General features: G+C 34.5%; 1 protein-coding gene across 30 annotated transcripts in view; it reads left to right on the plus strand.

The window, feature by feature from the left end:
- LOC105492120 (SRY-box transcription factor 5) overlaps positions 1–26106 on the plus strand; it is a 1036234-nt gene that overhangs the window by 666485 nt on the left and 343643 nt on the right. For 26 of the 30 annotated variants that reach the window (XM_071070598.1, XM_071070600.1, XM_011759036.3 and 23 more), the window contains one exon: positions 3104–3335. In XM_071070598.1, the coding sequence (XP_070926699.1) occupies positions 3105–3335 (231 nt within the window). In that variant the 5' untranslated portion in view covers position 3104. Of the gene's footprint in view, positions 1–3103; positions 3336–24893; positions 24912–25845; positions 25923–26106 lie in introns of those variants that run through there. The other 4 variants (XM_011759058.3, XM_011759059.3, XM_071070606.1 and 1 more) reach the window with 2 other exon arrangements.

The raw sequence follows: 26106 nt of genomic DNA on the forward strand, positions 1-26106 counted from the left end.
ACAGGCATAAGCCCCTGCACCTGGCCTGTGGTGACTTCTTAATGAGACTTTTTTCTGCCCAAGATGAAACACTTTGATAGATGGACAAAAATTTAAGAATCTGATGTTATTGGTGATTTTGTTGTCAATATTTTTAGAAGTACTATGGGTCATAGTAAACATGAATAATACAACCAAGAGATTCATATATCTATATGTAATTTGTTATATAGTTTACTTTTCTGAGTTAGTAGCCTATCATTGAAATATAACCATGGTTGCTTTTATTATAACAATTTAACAAATCTTTAAGCAATCTTTTACCTGAATTAAAAATACGTTCAAGTCCAATGCATTAAGAACATTCAGTAACACTCTGAAAATGGAATTGAAATAAGCATGAAATATGTGACATTCTAGGACCAGTTTGCCTTCTGGCATCATGACTATTTCATGTTCAGTGTTATAAACCTTAACCTTTTTGCTCTCCAGAATGCTATATATAGAGAATACTTACCCAGTTAAATAGAAAGTTAATTTAGGTTCTGAAATAACCAGAAGTTTTGATAAAACTCTCAATGTCTTGTCTGTCTACCTTAACAACCTATGTCTACTTTTGGACTTTCCGTTTTCATAACTGATGTTAATAATGATATGAATAAAGTAGAAATCAACAGAAAGTTCATGGTTCTGAAGGTCATAGAATTGTATTAACTTAGGAAAGGCTAGCTGATCTTGCTTTCTGCTTTGATGACTCAGAAACTGGCTCTTGTCAACAGACTAGAGTTTTTAGACATTGAGAGACTGCATATGAGGCTGAGGCAGACACCAGAATACCAATATATTAATTCCAGTAAGAATGATAATGCCCACTCAGACCACAAATGCTAAGGTTTGTATAACAAAGGCGTAATCTCCTTATAGTCAAGCTACATGCAAAACTAAGAAATAATTAAAAGTTTCTTTATTAGTTTAATAAATCACTTCACAAAGACCTCAAACATTTTAAGCCTGTTCTGCCCACAAACTCTTTACATGAGAATCAGAAGTTTGCCTGGAGAACATGGAGTCAGAACAGTGAGAATTAAATATCTCTAGTGTTCATGGGTTATGATGTTTAATAATATATCAATTTAGTGTGTGAATTGGTATTGCCAATTAAACTAGAACTATTCTGGCTTTGTTAACTCTAGCTCCTCACATACTTCTCCATACTTAGAGTATATAGAGTATATACTTGCAATAGGCCTTGTTCGCGGGATTGGAAATAGTTAAAATTACTTGAAATGTGGTATCCAAATCTACTTCTCCTTTAGACAATGCTGACATGGTAGCTGCCCCTATTTCCTCCTCTTTATCTGTTTCTTTGGCTGATCAACACCTGTACTGTTAAGATTTTGTTTTGAACACTTGCTATAACATCTGATCGGTTTACTGTTAAGTATTGCTGGCCAGGGAGCATTTCTCTAAAGGGAAACTTTCTATTTTATGTTGATTTTATAGTGAAACCTTTTATTAGGCAATTTCTTTTCCTCATGTTTGAGTGTTTTTGTTTTTTGAGGGTGGATGGGGCACACTGTAGTTTTAGTTTGTTAAATAAACAGGGGCTATGATTTATTGAGTGTGTATTCTGTCCTAAATAATACACTAGTTATTTTTCACATGGTACATAGTCCATTTTCAAAAAGCCTTACAAGTGGATGTTTTTCACCTTAAAGATAAGTAAGTTGAGATAGAGAAATTAAGTCTCAGTAAGTGACAGAATCAGTATTTTCATTCTGACTTGTCTGATTGTAAAGCCCTTATATTTTTCTACTGTCCTAATATTTTTAATAGCATATCTCCTGTACTTGAATGCATTTTTTCTTTTGAAGCTTCTAACACTAAAAATAATATTATTCAGCAATGATTAGAGGCATTTTGGGGAACACATTTTAAATTTAAAAATCAGTGATCTATATGAAGGAAGTGTTGTGGCAGTTAGTAAATACTTCCCTGCCTCCCATCTCACTGGTCTAGAATAAGAATGAATGATTTTGTAAACACTCTTTGTTGAACAAAAAATAACAGCTTTTTCAAGGTCAGATTAAGTTGTAAATACTACAAGAAAGTTTTTTAAATTAAATATTTTAACTTGACTTTATTTCTATAGAAATAATTTAATGAAAGGACAAGGAATTTTCTATTTAAAATATTTGCCACATATTTTTAACCTCTGGTAATATTCTGAATCAGACTCAAGTACAAAGAAAATGTTTAATTCTTGTTCAATTATCTAAGCTCATTTTCATGTAGGCTTTAGCTCATCAAAACAAAATATCCTCCTTTGGATTTTTTTTTATTTTATTTAAGTATCCTAAGGATAAATAAGTCAGAATTATTCACATCTAAATCATTCATGGAGTTGTGAAAATAGAATTGAAATATTTGAATATTCTCACCTTTTCTTTTACTACCTTGCAACTTTGTTATTATAACTAAATGCCCAAATTGGGTAATTTGGAGAGATGAAATGTTTTAAGATTAACAGTGATTGTAAAATTTATTCAATCCATAATAAGCTTTAAACAAATATTAAACTTTCAGTCAGTTGCTCTGAGGTTAGCTTATAACCAATATTTCTACATTTTACAATAATCTTACTTTCAATAAAATGCAAATTTGTTTTAATGGCAATCATTTTTATATTGAGTCTATTTTTTGATGAAAGAAATCTTAGTTATTTCTCTTCTTTTAAACTGCCAACAGTATTTGCTATTCATAGATGTTCTGTCTTCAATAAGGTCTATCAGAGTGTAAAACTAGATGGGTATTTTTCTTTCCTCTAAAATGGAATGGTCTTTCATTATGCAGTGTTCTTAGGTGAATTCTCTTGTTTAAGAAGCCAGAATACAAGAGAGTGCTATATTAGTGTATTATTCTCACAACAAACAAGCACTGTTCTGTTGCTACCTGCTTGGCCATTGTTTCTGATTGTGTGTGCTTTGCAGTGGTATTTGGATGGTTTCCTGCTCTCTGCTAGCACAAAAAGGCATTTCTGTTACAATGGCCCCTAACCACACAATGACGGCATTAAGGATTTATGTGGAGGTTTCATTATTTTCTCCTCTTTTGTTCCTTCCAGGATGTCTTCCAAGCGACCAGCCTCTCCGTATGGGGAAGCAGATGGAGAGGTAGCCATGGTGACAAGCAGACAGAAAGTGGAAGAAGAGGAGAGTGACGGGCTCCCAGCCTTTCACCTTCCCTTGCATGTGAGTTTTCCCAACAAGCCTCACTCTGAGGAATTTCAGCCAGTTTCTCTGCTGACGCAAGAGACTTGTGGCCATAGGACTCCCACTTCTCAGCACAATACAATGGTAGGTTTCTCATGGTTTATTGTGCCTACACTCACTTTTTGACCAGTCTACTCCTCTAATAGTTTGGCCTCAGTCCTTTGCTTTATAATTAACATCTACTTAATAAGCCATGCACAAGATTCACCCCTGGCATCTTAGAATTCTTTAAATTTGTTCCAATAAGCAGCATAAGATACGCTGTTTTCTGTGTCTTTTGTATTTTTCAAGACTTCTTGCATTTGAGACACTTGCAATTTAATTAGAGGGAAAAAACATACGAAATATAAAAATAATGTTAAAGTAAGATATTTAAAATTATTCAGCCTGAAAATTTGGTGTCATCATTTTTCTAATAAAAGTTGTTTTGTTTTTGTTTTTTTTTCTGATAGAGTTACAATGAACATAGTTTGAACATTTCCACCATGATAAATCAGTGTTTTACTATTTGTTGCTTTGCCAAGATTGGATTCTGTAATATTCCTTAACAGTACTTGGAATTTCATAGAAGAATATATTTCATAGAGAGTATAGTTTTCTAATATGACTGCACTAATTTCTAACTCAGGCCTATTCACACTGTTGTTTTGTTAATTCACTAATTGTTTTTTGCATCCTATTCTGGAATATGCAACTCTGGGTAAATCCTCTGACCTCTTATCTTGGGGTCTGGATCACTGTAGAAAATTAGTGGCCGGGCGCGGTGGCTCAAGCCTGTAATCCCAGCACTTTGGGAGGCCGAGACGAGCGGATCACAAGGTCAGGAGATCGAGACCACCCTGGCTAACACAGTGAAACCCCGTCTCTACTAAAAAAAATACAAAAAAACTAGCTGGGCAAGGTGGCGGGCGCCTGTAGTCCCAGCTACTCGGGAGGCTGAGGCAGGAGAATGGTGTAAACCCGGGAGGCGGAGCTTGCAGTGAGCTGAGATCCGGCCACTGCACTCCAGCCTGGGCGACAGAGCGAGACTCCATCTCAAAAAAAAAAAAAAGAAAAAGAAAAGAAAATTAGGAAACCAGGACTTCGTGGATGAGAGGAAAGAAGCCAGCATAGCATCTCTGGCTGCAGCTTAAACAGCACACACAAACACAAATAAGTCATTGTGGTCCTTCTTAGCAACTTAAATACATAGAATCATAACGTTAAGGAGGTGGTAGGGCACTTACCTACCATTAAAGGCACCCTCACCTTTTCAACATGGCTGCTTGGGTGGATGTCACATTTTTGTGATCATTCCACCTTTTCTACTTTACGGATGTTAGTGTTGTTAATTTGAACCTGAATTACACCAACAAAAATATATTTTACCTTACATTCTTATACCTTTAAAGACAGCTCTGATTCTGCTAAATCTTATTTTTCCTCCAGGAAATTATTGCCTGTCATAAATATGCTTAGAACTGAAATATGTCCACTTGTTCGTGATTTTGAATTACTGCATGTGGAATTAAATCAAGAAGAATCAGATATCTTCTGAGAGCTGTGTAATAGATTAATACTTTGATTTTCATATTAGATTTAAATATTCCCATTCAACATTTCAGCCTCATAGGTCAAGATTTCTTTGGGCATTTGACAATGCCAAGATTTTTCCACCAAGAATAATGTTTTAGGCTGGGCCTGGTGGCTCACACCTGTAATCCCAGCACTTTGGGAGGCCAAGGCAAGTATGTCACTTGAGGTCAGGAGTTCAAAACTAGCTGGCCAAAATAGTGAAACCCCATCTCCACTAAAAATACAAGGATTAGCTGGGCATGGTGACACGTGCCTGTAATCCCAGCTACGCAGGAAGTTGAGGCAGGAGAATCGCTTGAACCCAGGAGGCGGCGGCTGCAGTAAGCAGAGATCGTACCGCTACACTCGAGCCTGGTGACATAGTGAGACTCCATCTCAATAATAATAATAGTAATATTTTAGCTAACTCATATGTCAGACATACAGAACTAGTGTTTTTAGCATTCCTCATGGTGTAATAACTCATTTAACCTTCACAGTAATTGAGTGAGGTATTATTATTATTTCTGTTTTACAGATGAGAAAACTGAGGCAAAGAGAGATTAAATAACTTGTTCAGATCAGCTAATTCATGGAAGGACCAGGGTTTAACCAAGCAGTCTGTCTTTGGAGTCCATGCTTACAAACATTATGCATGCTGCTTCTTCACAAGAGCACAGGCATATTTTATATTCTGACTATCTATTTCTTTGCAAGTTAAATCTTACTGCGCATCATTCCTCCCTCTCCTTTTTACTATGAGCTTACATAAGTTATGTACGATGATCAAACTTTTTATCTCCCTCTTACAAAGGTTAAACTAGGGAAAGGGGAAAATGAGTAGTACACAGGTCAGTAGGGTAAGGAAGTCAGACATTCCATTTGGCATGACATCACTCCTTGTGCCTTTTTCACATTTAATGCTTTCATCACTGTCCTCTTTCAGAAAATATCTAATTGGGAATAGTGTGATAGTACCATACACACAAATATATACATTTGAAGAGATGAATATAGATAATTATGACTAGAAGAATAACAAAAAGATAAAGGGAAGATGATTTTAAGTATACTCAAGGATGGGTATGAGGAAAGTATATTAAATTGATACATAATGTAGTTTCATGAGGGGATGCTGTGATGCAGATAGTTAATACAAATGAAACCATTCCTTTTTTTTTTTGAGACAGTCTCACCCGGTGGCCAGGCCGGAGTGCAGTGGCGCAATCTCAGCTCACTGCAATCTCCACCTCCCAGGTTTAAGCAATTCTCCTGCCTCAGCCTCCCAAGTAGCTGGGCTTACAGGCACCTGCCACCAAGCCCAGCTAATTTTTATATTTTTAGTAGAGACAGGGTTTCACCATGTTGGCCAGGATGGTCTTGATCCGCTGACCTCGTGATCCAGCCACCTCGGCCTCCCAAAGTGCTAGGATTACAGGACTGAGCTACCGCACCTGGCCAAAACCATTGCATTTTTAATGGAGAATTCAGTCTAACTAAAAAATGATGAACTGCCTACACTGTACCATGTTTTATGCGTGGCACTGTGGAAATTGATTTGAGTAAGATACAAACTTCTTTCCTCGATGAACTTCATCTAAAGCAGAAGTTCTCTTTAATTTTTTATTTTTTTAAGAGACAGGTTTACGCAGGCTGTAATGCAGTGGTGCTCACTGTAGCCTCGAACTCCTGGGCTCTAAAGCACAATTTCTTAACTGGGGTCTATAGATCTCCTAAAAAAAAGTTGAGAATTTTTCTATATGTGAGCATATCAGAGTAGCACTGTGGTTTCCGTTGGATTCTTAAGTAGATCTGTAACCTAAAAGGTTAAGATCTGTTATTCTAGAAGTTAGTACAGTTTGGATACAAATGATTGTTTTAGTGATATCAGCACTTATACTTTTCTGTTATATTTTTAATTAGTTTCCAAATTTGTTTCTGCTCTGCTGCATACGTTTCTTGATTGCAGCTGTTTTTTCTGTCTTGAGTAGATAGTTGGAAGAGTTACCTATATGGTCTCAAGCATTCAACCTCTTTCCAAACTTACTTTCAACTTCCACAAGACTTGTTTTCCTGATAAATGACTTGGATTGTTTACGTCACTTTTGAAACTAATGTGTGCTCTGTTGCACATAGGATTTAGTCCAAAACACCTTTTCTTAGCAAAAGAAAAATCTCTGTAGACTAGCATCAAACTGTGGCTTCAGTGTCTTCTATTAACACATCCTACTATGGACACAATGCCCTGGTGATGCCAAGCTTTTCACACATGTTCATGAACATACCAGATGGCCTTTGAATGGCACAGTTTTATTCTTTCTACTTGGAAAACTCTCTATTTTCATATGTTACCTTCCTGGTGAATTATGTTTCCTCCCACAAGACTCGGTTCAAAAAATTGCTTTTTCTTAGATGCTTTTACTGACCTCCCAAGGCAAAATGGTTACTGCATTATTATTTCATCCATGAGAATTATTTATATATTTTCTCATGATCTACATTATAACTTATTTATTGACATATCTGCCTTTTTATATACTGTATTCCTTTTTGAAGGCATAGTCATATATATGTATATTTATGTTTCTGGGATCTAACATATACTAGATATTCAGTTTATGATTATTGACTAAGTGAGTTTACATGGATAAGTAAATATGTTTTAGGCAGAGTAGTTAAGGACAGTAATTAATAGTGATTTCATTTTCTAGCAATTGTAGAACTAAAGTAGAATCTACTAATGTATAATATATCCAGAAAGCAGAAAGTCATGATATATTCAAATTGTCAAACTGATTAAGATTTATTTTACTCATGTATCAAAATTATTGAATATGTTTGTAGTGTTCTTCAATATAAATAATTTCTCTTTTTATTCTGGCTACCAGGCCATTGTCATATTCACAGAATAGGTTATTTTATTTCAGTAAGGAAATACATTCTCTCTTTTTTTCTATTCCGTATCTTGGAAAACAGAGAATGCTTCATAGTCTTTATATCACAGAGTTCAATTTAAGAAAAAAAAAAAGACAGTTTTTCATTGTGTATTTGTGTGTGACATTAATACTTCATTCTTAAATAAAGAAGAGAGATGCTGGGAGGTATATATTTTGTATTACCTGAATAGGTTAGCGACAAAATACAACTGTTGAGTAATCCCTGTAATGCTGGCTTGAAGTTATGGAGAAATGCTTTTAGTATAAAACTTAAGTTGGAAAGAGTTCTTGAGATAGAAGTTCTGTACACTTAATTACAATTCCCATATAAAGACTTGGAGGAATTAGAATGCTTTGTTCAGTTTCAGGTTATGCAAATGTTAAGGTTTGAAACTGAGTCAGATAAAGATGTACTTCTTCCTTTCTGAAATTGTGTTTATTGCCTCAGTATTTTGGAGAAATAAACTAAACGCCTAAAAGCGACTTCCAAACAACTGTAAGTGGTATAAATACTTAAAGTTCATTTATTCTTGGAATATTTCACTCAGTGTTCAGAGTGTATTACAGATGAGCTTTCTTAAGCACACTATGTACTTATACGTATATTCATAAAATATTGTCAGATTTCTAATCAAGGTAAGATTGAGACAGATTGTTATAAATCTATGAAAAAGACTGATTCTGTTGGTTCCTTCTCTGAAGCTTTCATAATCTTGCCAAGCAATTAAGAGCAACATTTGATTCTCATATAATCTTCACAAAGTTGAAAGCAATGTGAAAGTCTGATTCTGACATTAGTGAAAAGGCAGTCCTGAGCTTTATTCTTATTGGTAGTTAAATCTCCAATGGTCTCCTTTATTGTTTTTCTTTTTTTTTTTTTTTTTTTTTTCAACTTGACTTTGGAGGCTGTTGCTTCAAAATTTTAGAGACAAGCAAGGATCACTGTAATTTTGGGGTGACTTTTAATAATAGTTTGGATATAGATGGATTTATTTGATGATGGAAAGGACTCTCCAGAGTGCATCCTCATGTCAATCAATATGAGAATTTGTGGGCACCAGAAAGGAATAGAGTACCTCTGAAGAGAAATCGAGTAGCAATATCAGAAGCAGCTGGGGTAACTCTATGGTGGCCATTTTGGTGCTCGTTTTCTGTCTGGTTGTATGCTACTTCTGTTGGTTAGGTGGTTGTTCCAGTGTCAAATGTGATGTGAAATGAAAGTCTTGACCACCTGTGGTTGTTGAATAATCAGTTGTCATTATTTAAATAAAAAGCATATTTTATCTTAGCCAAATTTTCTTTTGATTCCTTAAAATACTGGTGTGTTGAGTGAACAGTGTTATTATTATTATTATTATTATTATTATTATCATTATTATTGAGATGGAGTTCCACTCTTGTTGCCTAGGCTGGAGTGCAGTGGCACTATCTCGGCTCACTGCAACTTCCGCCTCCCACGTTCAAGTGATTCTCTGGCCTAAGCCTTGCGAGTAGCCAGGATTACAGGCACCCGCCACCATGCCAAACTAATTTTTGTGTTTTTAGTAGAGATGGAGTTTTGCCATGTTGGCCAGGCTGATCTCGAACTCCTGATCTCAGGTAATCCGCCCGCCTTGGCCTCCCAAACTGCTGGGATTACAGGCGTGAGTCACCATGCCCGGCCAATATTTTTATTTTAAAAAATAATTTAGGTTTTTCATTCTAGAGGTAGCTGAATTTTATTATGAAATAAATACTGTGTGTGTATTTTTTAACGTATGAAGATCTATTGGATTTGAAAATGTGTTATTAGTATCTAATTTATTGTTTATACTGATGGCATTTTCTTGAAATTGTTAAAGAACTCTGAATATATAATCTCTTAGTTTGACTTTGTCATATATCTTAATGTTAATATGCTTAAACATTACACATATACTGATTATCATAAAGCAACATTCACCGTGAGTCAGTTTTCTTCCTGAAGTCCATCAAAAGAAGAAAAAAGTATCTTTTTAAGTTGATCTTCTGTAGAGTTTGGAAATATACCTGAGATCCTAAGTATAACATTATAGCAAATCTCCGACATATGAAATCCAACCCTAAACACTGAAAGAATTCATTCAATGCACATGATAGAGAGGCTTTTACTTGCTCAGGCTCACTGGCAGCTCCTGGGATGCTTTATTTACCCAAAATAATTTTAATTGCTGTATTATAGCTATGTCTTGAAATACTCTTTATATAAATTTTGCTTACAATCTAACAGTTAGTTATGTGTTTTCAATGTTTGACTAGGATGGTGTTATGCGTGTAATACTGTTCAGAAAATTTAACAAGGAAAAGAGAAAAATGCATGTGTTACTTAAAAATAAGTCACAGAATAGGGCCTTAATTACGGTATGGTAAAGATTTCTATTTTTATATGGTGCTTTTTATAAGCTTTAAAATTTCTGGTTACCTTTGTACATCAAACTTAGCATAAGTTATTGTGATGCTATAATGCATATTGTCGTTAAACCAGTGTGGTTGTTGTGCCAGTTCTAATAATGAGAATTTCATTGTTTAGGGAGAGCATTCTCCTATACTCTAGACAAAAGTGTAATTACTTTTGAACGATGTGGAATGTGCTCAGTTTAATAGCATGGAGAATAGATTCAGAAACATTCAGATAAAGTAAGCTCGGAAGCCATATGTGCAGTGTGGCAGTATAAAATTATGATAGTAGGCAGTATAATTCTACACACACATACCCGATTTCACACAGTTTATCTATAAACTGTTGTTTCTGTAAGAGATAGGCTTGCTTATCTGAACAAGGCTAATTCAATTGAAACAAGGTAAAAATGCTGACAAGCATGTATTTGTTTTTTATGGTAAATTGATGTTTATCATACAATGAAATTACATTGTTACAAACAATATTCTGTAAATGTTGTCACAAAATACCACATGAAGCTGTTTATCTAGATATAATCCCAGGCTTGTGTTTAAGTGTAAGTGGTTCAATCATTATACTTGCATTGTTTTGGGAAATTACCCCCAGGGCTAGCAGGAATGGGGATGTGTGAAAAACAATCAGTTGGAGTCCATCAAAGCCACTGGATAAGTTGTGCAATAGATCATTTTGTCCTATTGCTATACAATTCCATTCAATCCAGTGGTGGGAGAAGGAGTCAAATGTTAAATTGAGAAAACTTTGATTCATTCATATGATGTCCACAGTATTTGAAGTACTTCTGTTGAGAGTAGAGTTAACTGGACCTTGAGAAATTAATGAGTATTCTCTCACATGAAAAAAAAAAAAAGTGCTATGGGAGTTGTGAGATAGTTCAGGACACTTAATGAATGTCTACTATTGTCCCCACACAGTGTAATGCAGTGATAGGGGGTAGGGGAACAAGCAAGTGCTTCCAGTGCCGTGGTAATAGGGGGAAATGTGTTAGCTTGAAAAGATTTGATCTAATGGAATCTAATGACTTTCATTTAACAGGGAGTGCTGCAGAAAGATTCAACTCAAATATATACAACGAATAGTTATCAGTGGAGGTATAGAAATGAATAAAAACTAGTATCTTCCCTCATGTAGTTTTTTTGTGTATATGTAGTATGAAGGTAAGAGAAGCACAAAATCACTGTAATGTAATATAAAATATTAGAACCCTGATACAGGAGCCTCACAGTTGAAAAGTTTCTCATTTGTGGTGATCAAAATAAATTAACTTGAAATTGTTTCCACTGAAAATAATTACTTGACATCTAGATATATATATATATATATATATATATATATATACACACACACACACACACACACACACACACACACACACAAATACACACACCACACACACTGGACCAATTACCATTAATTCAAGGTCTTTACTTTGTACTGGAATATAGTTTTGCTTTTGCCATACAGATTTCTTTTCCAACAGAATTAACTCAGGAAAAATAAAAAAGGATGTTAAAAAAAGGGAAAAAATTGACCACAAAATATACCATGAAGCCTTTAATGTAAAATGTAGAAAAGTTAGGAAAATATGCACCTCATGTTAACAGGGATAAAAACAACTACTTTAGATATTGAAGTTTTAAATGTTTCCTTTCTTTATCTGGGTGACCACCTTGAATGCAGTGGAGAGAATGATGAAATACTTGGCTGGGATACTGGAAATAGCAAGGACGCTAAGAAGCGATGCTGTAGACTTGCATGAATGCTGATCTTGATTTTGTGGCATGGATAGGTGGTCATCTTTATCTCATTTGTTATTCTCAGACATGCATTAAGAAAGGATTACTTATATTTAGAAGTTAAAAATAATTAGAAGTTTCTTTGCAATCCCACTTTATTATAGACATTTTGTTTTCAATTCTTCATCTTTCCTTTGATTATTTTCCTCCTTTGCTTCTCTTTTTCCTCTTTCTTTCAATTTGCCTCTATCAGAAAACATTCTTAATAGATCTTCTTGTGAATCTCAATAGAGCCATTATTGGAAAGGAAGACAGGGTAGGAGAATCAGCACCATTGTGCTCTGATATATACTTCCTTCCTCTTATATGTTGCCTCTTGGGGCTTTGCCAGACCTTCCTGCAGTCAGTCTAGGTTTCTCTTACTGCATATGATTAATAAAGATCTGTTGTTTTATGATTAAGTTTTAACTCGTTTTTAGTAACAGAAACTATGTAGTGAGTTCTTCACAAAACTATGTGGTATATTCAATTTATTCTGACATTGTATTATTTTACTTCTCTTTGGTGATCCAGTGTTGATAATAAATGGTGGTTTTATTTTCAGTGCCCATACTTAGCAAAACAACTCTTGAAACCCTGTATTGTTTCCCAAATTTTGTTTCGAAATCTTACCTAAGTAAATCCAAATATCTGTGAACTTATGCTTTAGCAGATACTGGTGTTCTTTATGTGCCTGTTACTAACTTTCACTTCAAGTTATTTGACAGCATGTGTCACTATTTCCAATCAGTTTTTGATTTAATTAAATCTTTTTTCTTCAAATTTATTTCTTTTTTAATTTTGAGATTTTATAGAGATTAGTAAAAACTTTAATAAATAGGGAAGGAGATCATTTATAAAACTGAAAAGTAATCTTAACGTTAGTGTCACTGTATAGACTCAATATAAGTGATAATACCAGTGCATTTGTCATTATTTTTTATTACACTTTCAAATGACAGCCACTTAACAGAATCCAAAAAAGAAAAAAAAAAATTCTTGCAGTGTTGGTGCCTGTTTCTAGAAACTAGAGTGAAATCTGTAACACGTGGTAACTCATTTGTCCATGGAAACTCAAATGTATCAAATAATGCTTACACCATATTTCTTCTTGGCCACATCAGTTAGATTCAACTACCTATTGTACTTAAAAAGGGATCTTTGTATAACAACCTATTTAAAAAATACAACCATTGACACTTCATTTGGATCTTAAGAAAGTCAAGTCTTAAAAATAATATAAGGGAGTATAGTATTGGATTTTCTTTTTTCACATATTTTGACAATAATATATTCATATGGCTTACTCTTAATAGTATATACAAGGACAAATACTTGGACTTTGAGGTGATAAATTAGAAATATTAAAATGATTCAATAGTAAAGAAAATCTTACAGAATGATGAGTGGGAGCATTTTCAAGAAAAAATGATTCCTTCAGAAATGCAATCAGAACTAAAAATGCTTGGGGCACCATTGGTGGTACATTAGGTAAATTAAAAGCATTCAGTGTATTTAAACCCTTTCCTTCTTTCACAAGCCTGAGATACTAATAATTTGTACTGGCATTAAAGCTGCCATTAAAACTCAATTCATGATAGAATTTTAGTATACTACCCATTTTAATCTTTTTTTTTTTTTTTTGCCAGTTTCTTCCTATTTCTTGTTTTGGAAAGCAATTTTTTTTTTTTTACTGTATTTTACTAGAGAGAATGGGGGAACATTCTTTGGTGTTTGAAATGGGAAATAAATGTAAAGCTAACTTAAGGTGACAATTGTAAATGGCCCATTTGGTTACACATCTCCTTTGTGTGCAAAATGCTTTTTAAAATTTTCCCATAGACCATTTTTAGGAATGATCATGTGAGCAGATGAGGTGTGATATAAGGAGAGCAGCCTTGGCCAGCTCTGTGACACTGACATCACATGATAAAGGAAATGAACACAAGTGACTAGATTTTGTGTCTTATTTAGTCAAGGCTGCTTCCGTGGCAGCAGGGCAAACAATGTTATCATTATATAGAGAAGCAGTGTTTACTTCAGTGTCTCTTCCTAGCTCTTAAAAATCCAGCCTGTCTTGAGACAAAACAAGTAATCTTGTTTGTTGATATCCCTAAACTACAAAGTGCTATTCGAAGGGTTAATAAAAACATTAAAATGGAGATAGGATATGAAAAAGATGATAGGGGTATAGCTCCAAATATAGCTTTATAAAATTATGTAAAACATAGAAACTAGGTACCACGTGAAAATTCAAAACCTATTGTTAGTATAAGAAAAATAAGTTACATTAATTTTAGCATTACACTTACTGTACAAAGCTTTGTAACCACCTCTCCAGCCACTACTAGACCTTTCCCTCTGTGTAAACACACATCCTGGAGTAGGAGAGATTGCTAGGCTGTTATCAGTATTCATCTTCAGTCCTTGTGACAGTGGCCCGCATGCCTTGCACCACTAGGGACATGGAAGCTGGAGAACATGCTTGTGTATCTGAGATTCTGATTTCCCCAGGGTCATCAGTAGAACATAAAAAGCAACGTTGAAAGCTTTGTTGAATATATCTTATAGCCAATCTTCAGTCTGATAGGTGCAACTTAAATATGGAAGATTTCAGTCAGTGCTCCTTAGAATAAGATATCTAATAATTAATAGCAATGCATAATATTTCAATGTTTTCTGGGTACCAGCCACCCTACATTGATTATCTCAGCCAATCCTCTGTTAATCCAGTGAGTTCAGCAACTACAGTTATACCCAGTTTACAGATGGAAAACATTCATAGTTAAAATGACTTACCTAATAAATAAATGATACAGTTTGGGTTCATGGTTTTAGAACGCAAGCACTTAATAACTCTGCTCAATTTCTGCACTCATATAAATGTTAAAATCTTTTTAAAAATATTTTATCAGAATAAATAACTTGAACAGCCTTTAGAAATACTTGTGGGGGAGGCAGGTAGAACAATCTTTACTTGATTATTTATTTTACCCTAACTTAGGGTTAACTTAGTTTTTTTTTTTCTTTTTTTTTTTTTTATTATTATACTTTAAGTTCTAGGGTACATGTGCATAACGTGCAGGTTTGTTACATATGTATACTTGTGCCATGTTGGTGTGCTGCACCCATCAACTCGTCAGCACCCATCAACTCGTCATTTACATCAGATATAACTCCTAATGCAATCCCTCCCCCCTCCCCCCTCCCCATGATAGGCCCCGGTGTGTGATGTTCCCCTTCCCAAGTCCAAGTGATCTCATTGTTCATTTCCCACCTATGAGTGAGAACATGCGGTGTTTGGTTTTCTGTTCTTGCGATAGTTTGCTGAGAATGATGGTTTCCAGCTGCATCCATGTCTCTACAAAGGATACAAACTCATCCTTTTTTATGGCTGCATAGTATTCTATGGTGTATATGTGCCACATTTTCTTGATCCAGTCTGTCACTGATGGACATTTGGGTTGATTCCAAGTCTTTGCTATTGTGAATACTACCACAGTGAACATACGTGTGCATGTGTCTTTATAGCAGCATGATTTATAATCCTTTGGGTATATACCCAGTAATGGGATGGCTGGGTCATATGGTACTTCTAGTTCTAGATCCTTGAGGAATCGCCATACTGTTTTCCATAATGGAGAAATAGGAACACTTTTACACTGTTGGTGGGATTGTAAACTAGTTCAAACATTATGGAAAACTTAGTTTTTTTAAATCTTTTTAACTGGCTTTAAATGGGCCAGGAATTTGACTGTTTTTAGAATAATAGGCTATTGGGCAACATATGAGATTCTAAAGGGCAACTTGTTAAACCTTTCATGTAGTAATTAGTATTAATTTATTAATTTGTATTCTGGCCATAAGAGAATTGGTATAGGGTAGTAGTTAAGCACATGACCCTGAGTGACAAAATTACTGGGTAAATTCCAAGGTCTGTTTGAAATCTGTATTGCATTTGGCAAATTATGGAAATCGTTTTCCCTTATTTTTGCCATCTGTAAAATGGCAGCGATAAAAATAGTATCTAACCTAGAGGGTGCGTACAGTGTTTAAGGAAATCAAGACACATAAAACGTTCTGTTGCTGGCCTCTGCAGGTACTCAGTAATTGTCAGTTGTTAGTTAAACAAGTGCCTAGAGAAATGTTTAAGTTCTGTGATCTAGGAGTATGTTGTATGAAATGTCAACTGGCTTCAATGCTTATAAATTTAAGTCACCTATAAGAAAACCTTAAGCTAAAGAAAAAAAAGACATTTGAAATGAGAATCAAATACTGTAGAAATCTCAGTCTCTTGTCACTGAAAAATCATTTATTCAATCTGAGATATTATCTCTCAAATATTTATAACAGATTCAGTTCTTAAAAATATTGTTTATTTGCAGACAGTATTTTGCTTAATGCTGTTAAGGATAGTCAGCAATAGCAACCACCTCCACTAAAACCACCACAACAATATCTACCTAAGCCAAGTCAAAAACCATGTTTTGATAAGATTATGAGATGCATAATGAAGCGGTATAGAGCCTAAGCTTGCCCTTAAACTGCTTGGGTTCCAAATCATGCAAGGTGTGTGATCTTTTTGCGGGATCCCTCTGCCTTTGTGTTCTCATATTAAAATGGTCATAGTAATAAGAACCTCTCCATATGAAAATTCTCAGAAATTTTCATATTTTCAGAATTTTCACAAATGGCTTTGCACCATGGCTGGCACATAGCAAGCACTGAATAGATGATATAGTTCTTATATAGTTTGTCTCTTTTTACTAATTACGATTATGTATCAGAACGAAAGACTGTATTTTCTTATAGGCTTCCAATAGTCATGTTTTCCTTTTAATAACCTAAAGGAATATGACTCACGTGACTCCCCATTTTAAGTGATTCAGTAGTCTTACTGGGAAGGTCTGTCAATATCCTCGGATGTAATTCACCTTGAACAGGAGATGCAAACTCATTTAAAGCAGAAAGCGCTATGGTTCTATTGGGATAACATGTTTGTCTGTTTGTCATTATCTTTAGAATCTGGCACAGTGCCTGACACACAGCAAGTATTTCAAGATAGTTTAATGGATGAATTCATGAATGTCTCCAAAGCCTGTGCTCACAAGACACTTTAATTGTAATTTTCCTTATTTAAATCTTGAAATAATGATATTTAATGCATAAGCAGCTGATATAATCATTAAATGAGGTAATCACCTAACATAGTACTTTTATGGAGTGGGTTTCAGTTAGTGTGAACTCCCTGTCCATCACCCTTGTAATCCTCTCAGCAACTCACTCTGATAAATCGAATCATTCTTCTGTAGCTTCATATACTATACTTCTTCAAACCGTTTACCAGAGAAAAATAACAATATCAACACAATAACACAATACCAAACAAAATTTCGGAATATAATATATTTTAAAATTGCTTAATTTTCTTGCATGAACATTCTAAAGGCTACATGATGATATTCTTTTAGGACATAGTTCAGGGGTTTGTGTTTATTACTGTGGTTTTTTTTTTTTAGTATATCCGCTTACTTTTTAAATATTTCATTTCACTTAAAATTCCTTTTCATTCAGGGATTTTAGGGGTACTATGAAGGATTCAGTCCTTCATTTGTTATCATTTTGTTTATTGCTTTTTAGGCTTTTGATCTTGCTTCTGTGTTATCAGCAAGAGGGGCTTAAAATGATGTTAAAAAGGATGTGATATGGGAGAAAGGCACAATACATGTGGATGTTTATAATATAACAGCTCGCCTGTTAGAAATCTGACATGTTGCCTCTCAAACTGACATACCTACTGAGGACGTGTATATCTTCAACTGCTAATTCTTGATGATTAAATATGTATCTCTGCCGTTTTTGGTGGGGAGGGTAAAACCTTGACTTGTCACTTTCCTAATGTGCTTCATGTGATCTTTTTATTTCGTATCATATAAATTCTTCCCTCTTCACTTACGTCCTTTTCAGTGATTCTATAATTATTTTTGTTTTAGATAGATAGACACATGTTTTCGCCCCTTTTTACATATGGTGTTTTTGCTTCATGCAGAGAGAACTACACAGATGACACTTTGAAAAATCCAAATTTTATTCAGTTTTACATTCTTAGGTTTATAACCCTGAATATCTCCAACATGTCCTTACCTAAAATGCTTTATTGTTTTATTACTAGATTTATACCAGGAGGAATACACCAGCTTTCTTAGGGATAATCTTTAAGCAGAACTTACTTAGTAAGAGAAGCTTTGAAAACTATCTTTCCTAGGAAAGTAAATCTCAAATCATGAAACATCAGTTTAATCGTTCCCCTTGACAACTTAACACGACAGATTGAAATATAAAAGCCGATGCAAGTGGGATCAATGGATTATCTAAGTCCCTGAACATCTTCTCTTAAATTGGGGGACTTGACAGACTGTTTGTGAGAGGGGTGTGTATTGTATGTCCCTTGTCATATGCAGAGCATTAAGTTTTCAGAGATTAGTGCTGAGTGGATGTGGTCTACCTGTACGTGATGAAGCAAAGAGAAAGAAATTGCGAGGGAATGAAAGAGAAAAAGAGGGGGCCAAAGGAAGAGAGGGATAGAGAGATTTACATGTGAGAATCCAGGGGGCTTTGTCATGGCAATTGTATAAAGTGATATACAGTGCAAATCGACTTGAGCATGTCCCCGGATAGCAGGCGGTTTACAGCCTCCAGGAGCTGAGATTACTGCTTTATCTTGTCATACTAAATTAACATGGCAGCACACTGTTAAACAGTGGTGACCTCTTCATCTGGGGAAATTGCTGCCTAGAAGATAAGTGGTATTTAAGACGCTGTCTCCCTTTCCCCACCCCTCTATAGGCTTAAAGCATTTTGGGGTTAGACAGTAGCAATATTTAAATAATTACAGAAAATAAATTTATATCAAGGAGACAATAGATAGGTTTCAGTTAGATCAAATGGCCACTTTGGGTAGAAATAATTATTTTATTCAGTGTTCTAAAAATGTTATCTTTAGATATCAGAATTAAGAATATATTTGTGATCATTTCATTTTAATCTTACTGTTATTCTACAGTTAGTCCATTCATTTGTGTAAGCATTCATTTCTTTACTTTCCATAAGATTTGCTTGGTGGTGATCTCTATAGAGGAAAGCAAGATGGCATACTTGTTCCCTCCCACTGGTCAGGTAGGGGGATAGTTCAAGAGAACTAGGAAGGGGATTGTGCCTTATATAGAGGTAACCAGGTTATTGCTTTTTCCCCACAGTTTAGCAGGTGCTACTTCATTCCCTGTATTATTTTTACTTACTTATTAAAAGGGGAGATAGAGAGAGAGAGAATGAGAGAGACAGAGAGAGAAAGTTGAGGTTAATTTCTCACGCCTCTTCAAGATGCAGATATTCCCTTCTTGTGTTTTCTGTAATCTACATATAGGAAATATAGTAGGAATTATTTCTCCTATGTTATTCTTTCTCCTATGTTAAAATGTTGATAAAACAATCAAAATCCAATATGTAATTTTCTTCACTCAGTAAGTGGTATTGGAATTTGAGTCAAAGGAAGGGGTAAATTAAAGCTTCATAATACCATAATATGGGTGTCCATTCACTTATGTCTTCAGCTCAAGACTGAACTGCTTCCTCACCAACCTCTAAAGTTAAGGGTTCTTAACCTAGGTGTTAAATCACTTTAAGGGTTGAAGGATGAGCTTTTTGAAACCTGTGAACCCCCTGAAACTGTGTGATATATGCACTTACATATTGTTCTTGGGAGAGTGTCCACAGCTTTGATCATATTCTTTAAGGGGCCTGAGCAATTGAAATAGATGATTGCTCCTCTAGAGCTTAATTCTTTCTTAGGTATTGCTGTGGTGCATCCTCACACTGGGACTATATATCTGGCAGCTGACTTACAGTCACAGCTATGATCCTGGTTATTTTGTTATCATGAAATATGTTCACTTAGCTTGCCTTGGAGACTTTTTACAAGGCTGCCATGCTGGAATTAGTCCTACAGTCCACCTACTGCTCTTGACCACTTAAAACTATTCCTGCAGCATCTTTTTAACCTACTTTTTGAGCCATAGACTCACTATAATTCTAGAGTAAGAGTGGGGTTCAGTTCTCCAGTGCCCTGGATTCAAGGCCCTGACTCTAGAGATACAAAAAGACTATTTAGCTTGTGAGGTATATGAAACAAGTGCAATGTATTTTTTCCATTTTTCTTGATAAGTTGCTTTCTCCTACTCACTGTCTCCTTCCCACCTTTTTCCCAAGTCAGCATGTTGTGAGACTGTGAAAAAGAAAACATACATTAATTTAAGATTGGCCTCAATAGTTACATCTGTCCTATGATGCCCTGGTACCATGCTGCATAACTAATACACGATTTTTAATGTCAAAGCAGTTAGCTTATGTTCAGTATTTGCTTATGTTCATATACATGGCATTATTTCAAAGAAAAGAAAATTAAAAACACCTTGCCAAGTTTCTATGCTATATATTATTTGGGAACTGATTTTAAAGAGTGATTATTTAAATTAGTATTTTCCTCCTTTTTCTTCCTGTTAATTTCTTCTTTTCTCGTTTTTTTCCATCAGATTGGATATATTAGCAACTCTTTTAATTAAAATAGAGGGTCACTAAGTAGCCACTACCTCCTACATTTAATTATTTCTAGCACGGAATTAATTCTTTTAGTTAAGTTCAGGACTTAGAGGTAAGTTGATATGGTGTAATCAGAAACATTAAACTTTTCCTTATTCTCATTTCAAATTCTTATTTATTTAATAAATATATTTAGTGAGCATTGTGAACACTCATATTAAAACATGAAAGGATTTCTTTCAAATAAATATTGTATTTGATATGGGAAGCCATAAAGGACACCCAAAATTTTATATTTTATGAAGCAAAAACATGTCAAAAAGTACAGGAGAATATTCTGGCAAACTTCACTACTATCTCCTAACTCAGAGCTAAAAAGAGTAACTTAAGGGGCAGGCAGACACAGATACCTGAAACATGGAATGATAGTCTTATCCTAGGATTGGATTCCTGCAATAAATAGAATATTTAATATTAGAGATTGTTTTTGAGGAGTTCTTTAATATTTGGAAAGTCAGTATGATGTAGTATTTTCTACCAACAAAGCAGAATTTTAAGGAAAAAGAGAATAAAAAATGTAAACAGATAAACTTATATATATAGCTTAATATAATAAAAACAGCTGTCCATACTCACACTAAATGGATAAATGTATTTTTGAAAGATTAATATTTTCTGGATTTGTTCTAGTTTCATACTCATTAAAAAAGACAGAAAGAAAAATAACATGGAAATGTTAAAAGTAAAAGAAAGGTAAAAATGTAATAGGCATCCAAAGACAGAAAGCAGAAGTAGCATTATTATTTATCAGACCAAGTTGAATGAAAGTCCTGGAACAGATATTTTTGTTGTTATATAGAGATAAAACGTCATAAACATTTATATACTAAGTAAACTACATAAAGGAAAAGGTACTTGAGTATATTGAAGTCTAGAAAAGAAAAAAAATGTTAGAAATATGGGGTGTTGACAGAAACAAAATTATACAGAAATATTTTGAATTATCTGTTTCTCTTTGACAAATGGATGAGGCAGAACACCAAGATGTGGAGGATTTGATAAATAGTTAATAAGGTTGATCTATTATATGTCTGTATATAGATCACTTGAAAGCTTTTAAGAAACTATACTACTAATTGATCTTGTGTTTAAAATAAGAATCAAAATTCATTACATGCTTTAAAAATAACAGCATGAAGAGTATATGCCAAAACTCACGTGAAATGATCAGAGTTCTAATACTGATAACTTTAGATGCATTCATTATTAAATAGAATAAATGAGAAAAAAGAATTAAGTATTTAACTTTAGAAGCAGAAAAAATATAATAAAACAACCTCAGTGGAGCCATAACACAGAACCCGAAAAGCATAAGAAAATAAATTAATGAACTGGGAGAAAACTAGATAAACTTTTTTCTCTACTAATAAATGAAAACACAAATGCACAAAATTAGAAGTGATTGTAGTTGTGGAGTTGTGATAAATTATTATAGTATATACTGGCATTTTTAAAATTTTGTTCCAAAGAATACACATTTCATATAATGTCCAAGAAAAAAGTTATATAGTGAAATCAATTTAGAAAGCAATTCATAGTATATCCCAATTTTTTGTATTCACACTCCATATGGAATATTGAAGATTTTGAGAAGTCAGTTCTGTTGTTCAGTTTAATCTTGCATGTTTTCCACCTTTAATTTTACATCTTTACTTTAATATATCTCTTATTAAATAAATTACCAGGAAGTAATATCACATTGAACTCACACTGGCAAATGGGGCTACATCAAGCTATTTATTAATAAGGTTGAGAATCTTGATGAATTGTATGATTTCACAGGACTACATACAGAGAAAGGAGGAAACATAAACTGACTGGACTCATGAACAATTTTTTTTTAATTCAAAGAATAATCTCCAAAAATGGCAACTGTAACTATGCAGGTATTTTCAACTTTTAAAGAACAGAGAATTTCCACTCTGAATAAGGCTGTTTTCCAGAGCACAAAAATAAATTTAAACTTTTCCACAATTAGCATAACTGCAATACCAAACTCTCCTCCAAAAAAAAAGGAAAAGAAAAAATAAGTCCTTTAACACTTTGAATAGAGATGCAAAAATTCTAAATAAAATTAGAGAAAGTTTTATTTTCTTTTTTTTATTATACTTTAAGTTCTGGGATACATGTGCAGAAAGTGCAGGTTTGTTACATAGGTATACACGTGCCATAGTGGTATGCTGTGCTCATCAACCCGTCATCTATATTAGGTATTTTTCCTAATGCTATCCCTCCCCTTGCACCTGACCCTCAAAAGGTCTCAGTGTGTGATGTTCCCCTCCCTGTGTCCATGTGTTCTCATTGTTCAATTCCCACTTACGAGTGAGGACACGGGGTGTTTGGTTTTCTGCTTCTGTGTTAGTTTACTGAGAATGATCATTTCCAGCTTCATCCATGTCCCCGCAAAGGACATTAACTCATCCTTTTTTATGGCTGCATGGTATTCCATGGTGTATATGTGCCACATTTTCTTTATCCAGTCTGTCATTGATGGGCATTTGGGTTGGTTCCAAGTCTTTGTTATTGTGAATAGTGCTGCAATAAACGTAAGTGTATATTGTGTCTTTATAGTAGAATGATTTACAATCCTTTGGGTATATACCCAGTAATGGGATTGCGGGGTCAAATGGTATTTCTGGTTCTAGATCCTTGAGGAGTCGCCACACTGTCTTCCACAATGGTTGAACTAATTTACACTTCTACCAACAGTGTAAAAGTGTTCCTATTTCTCCACACCCTCTCCAGCATCTGTTGTTTCCTGACTTTTTAATGATCGCCATTCTAACTGGTGTGACATGGTATCTCATTGTGGTTTTGATTTGCATTTCTCTAATTACCAGTAATGAGAAACTTTTTTTTATATGTTTGTTGGCCACATAAATATCTTCTTTTGAGAAGTGTCTGTTCGTATCCTTCACCCACCTTTTGATGGGTTGTTTTTTTCTTGTAAATTTGTGTAAGTTCCTTTTAGATTCTGGATATCAGCCCTTTGGCAGATGGATAGATTGCAAAAATTTTCTCCCATTCTGTAGGTTGCCTGTTCACTGTGATGAGAAAGTTATCAGTGCCTTTTACTACACTTTTAATAGACCATGCCTAAAAAGAGTTAGTTTAGGGAATGTCAGGAAAGTTTATACAAAGAAATATGTATTAGCATAATCTATCATAGGGGTCAACAAACTACAACTTGCTGGAAAATCTGGCCCACTACTTGTAAATTTGTGAACAAAGTTCTATTGAACAGAGTCACACTAATTCATTTACTTAGTATCTATAGCTGCTTTTTTGCTATAGTATTTCCAATAGAGGCCCAATAGCCTGTAAAGTCTGAAATATTTTCTACATTACCTTTTACAGAAAGTCTTTGCCGACTTCTGGTTTATATTCTCACTGGCTGAAGGGGAAACCTTCTATGAAAATTCTCAAAAAGGTCTTTGATAAAATTCAGCATCCACTGCTTAAACAGTTCTTGTAAGTAGTTAATAGAGTGATAGTAGTATAATCTCAACCTAGCATTGCTTCAAACTTAATGGTAAAATTCTCTGGTTCTCTTTGAAGTCAGTGGTAATTCAGACTTGCTCACTATCACTACTTTGATTTGATACTATTTTATCAGGTTTCTTCCTGCCTTCTTTCCTCTCTTCCTCCTCCTTTTTTTTTCCCTTCTCTCCTTCCTTTGCTTCCTCTTTTTTCCCCTCCTTTCTTCCTTCCTTTCTATGAAGAAAAAACAATGAAACTTTTTTACTAAAGAAAAAACAGTGAGGATTTTTTGCAGAATTATATATAACACATTTTAATCAGGAAAAAAACAGTGGGGTTATTTGGTCAGAATTATGGAACTTAAAATGATCTCCTGAAGTCCTTGGGTATTCTAATGAAAACCTTTCAGTAGCCAACTTTCCTAATGATACAAACAAATGGTTTTCTCTTTAATTTTTGATTTTTTAAAGCAAATTTAATATACAGTTTCTCTTCATAATGCCTCTTTATGTGTTACTGTTTTTATATCAAAAGGTTCCACTTCATGATTATTGAAGAAAAATTTCCTGCTTTCTTATAAGATTGTTTTTACTTCCACAGAGGAGTAAAACTGATCGTCAACTATTAGTTACAGGTGTGACATTACGTAAACCACACAGTCTTAAGATGCACAGAGAAAATCCACTGTCCTGTGGTCAGAACCTTGGGCCATTGTTTGAGAACAATGGAAACACAATGAAGGTTGAAGACCTATCCTTAAATACCTCACTGTTCTAAAATGTCCGTGTAGGCCACATAAAGCCTGAGGTCTTTTGAGCTCTAAGTGAGTATGCACTCAACATATTCCTATTGCCTTTCCCCCTTCTTCTATGGTACTCAGTGGTTTGAGTTGGAAAACAGTATGGATACAGGACATCGAGGACTTTGCTGTAGGTAGAATCTGTTATAGTAGTTTTTCATGATTTATGAGACTAATCCTTTCTCTCAGGACTCCCCCAATCTCGGTTCAGGTTTAAATATCCCTCCATGAGAGTGTATTTGTATTCCGTAGAATCCTTGACCTTTTCTTGTGCCTCTTGGAATTCATCTTAGGATCTGCATCATCTTGGGATCATCTGTTCACTGTCTCCCTCTTCTTATAACTCTAGCTTTGGGCTAAATTCTCTTTTAAGTTGCTACCTGTATTATTTCGGATTTCTCTATTACATGATGTCTTTACTGGATGAAACCTATTATGTTTTCATTACATTTTCTCTTCCCATTCCTTTCATTTTAGGGAAATTTTAAAAACAGAATACTTTAATTGGGCTTCCCTCAAAAGTTATAGAGATTTCTAAGAGCAACAAGGTTGCAGTGGTCTGCATATAGTGCATCACTAAACTTGATTGCCTCAAGTCCGCAATCAGCAGTGACTACCCAAGGACAAAATACGGCACCGGGATTTACTTCCTCTTTGAATAGCTATAGTGTCGATTTACTAGGCATAAATAAATGAATATTAGAATTTATTTTTAATGAGAATGTTTACCTAAGAATTTAGATGAGGAAATGCCATTTTAAATCTTATTGGAAATGAATTGTCTTCAGGTTTCTAGGCCAGAGAAAAATGATTCCCATCTTTGCTTTTTCTGGTATGATTTGGCTTTATACATTTTCTCATGCTTGTTTTTTTATTCCTTGATTTATTACACAAGAGAATATACTTTTGTGGATCACCATCTTTGAAGTACCTAATGTTCAATCTCTTTTTTATTCAGAAAACCCACTGCAAGGAGTCTCACAGTTAACTGTATTCTTACCAGAAAACCTGTAACTCAGTAGTAAAGTCCATCTGGTGAGTTTTTTAATAATCAAAAGTATTGGGAAAACTTTTATCTAAAAAGAAGGTAAATATTTATAGCACAATGACCAGTTAACCACATGTGGCTTTTCAAACCTGCTTTGTAAATCTCTTGAACAATCATTACATGATCTTTATATACCCCTTTCCACAGTAGTAGCAATTCTTTACCTATAGT

This window comes from Macaca nemestrina, chromosome 10, assembly GCF_043159975.1.
Source record: "Macaca nemestrina isolate mMacNem1 chromosome 10, mMacNem.hap1, whole genome shotgun sequence".
NCBI lineage: Eukaryota > Metazoa > Chordata > Mammalia > Primates > Cercopithecidae > Macaca > Macaca nemestrina.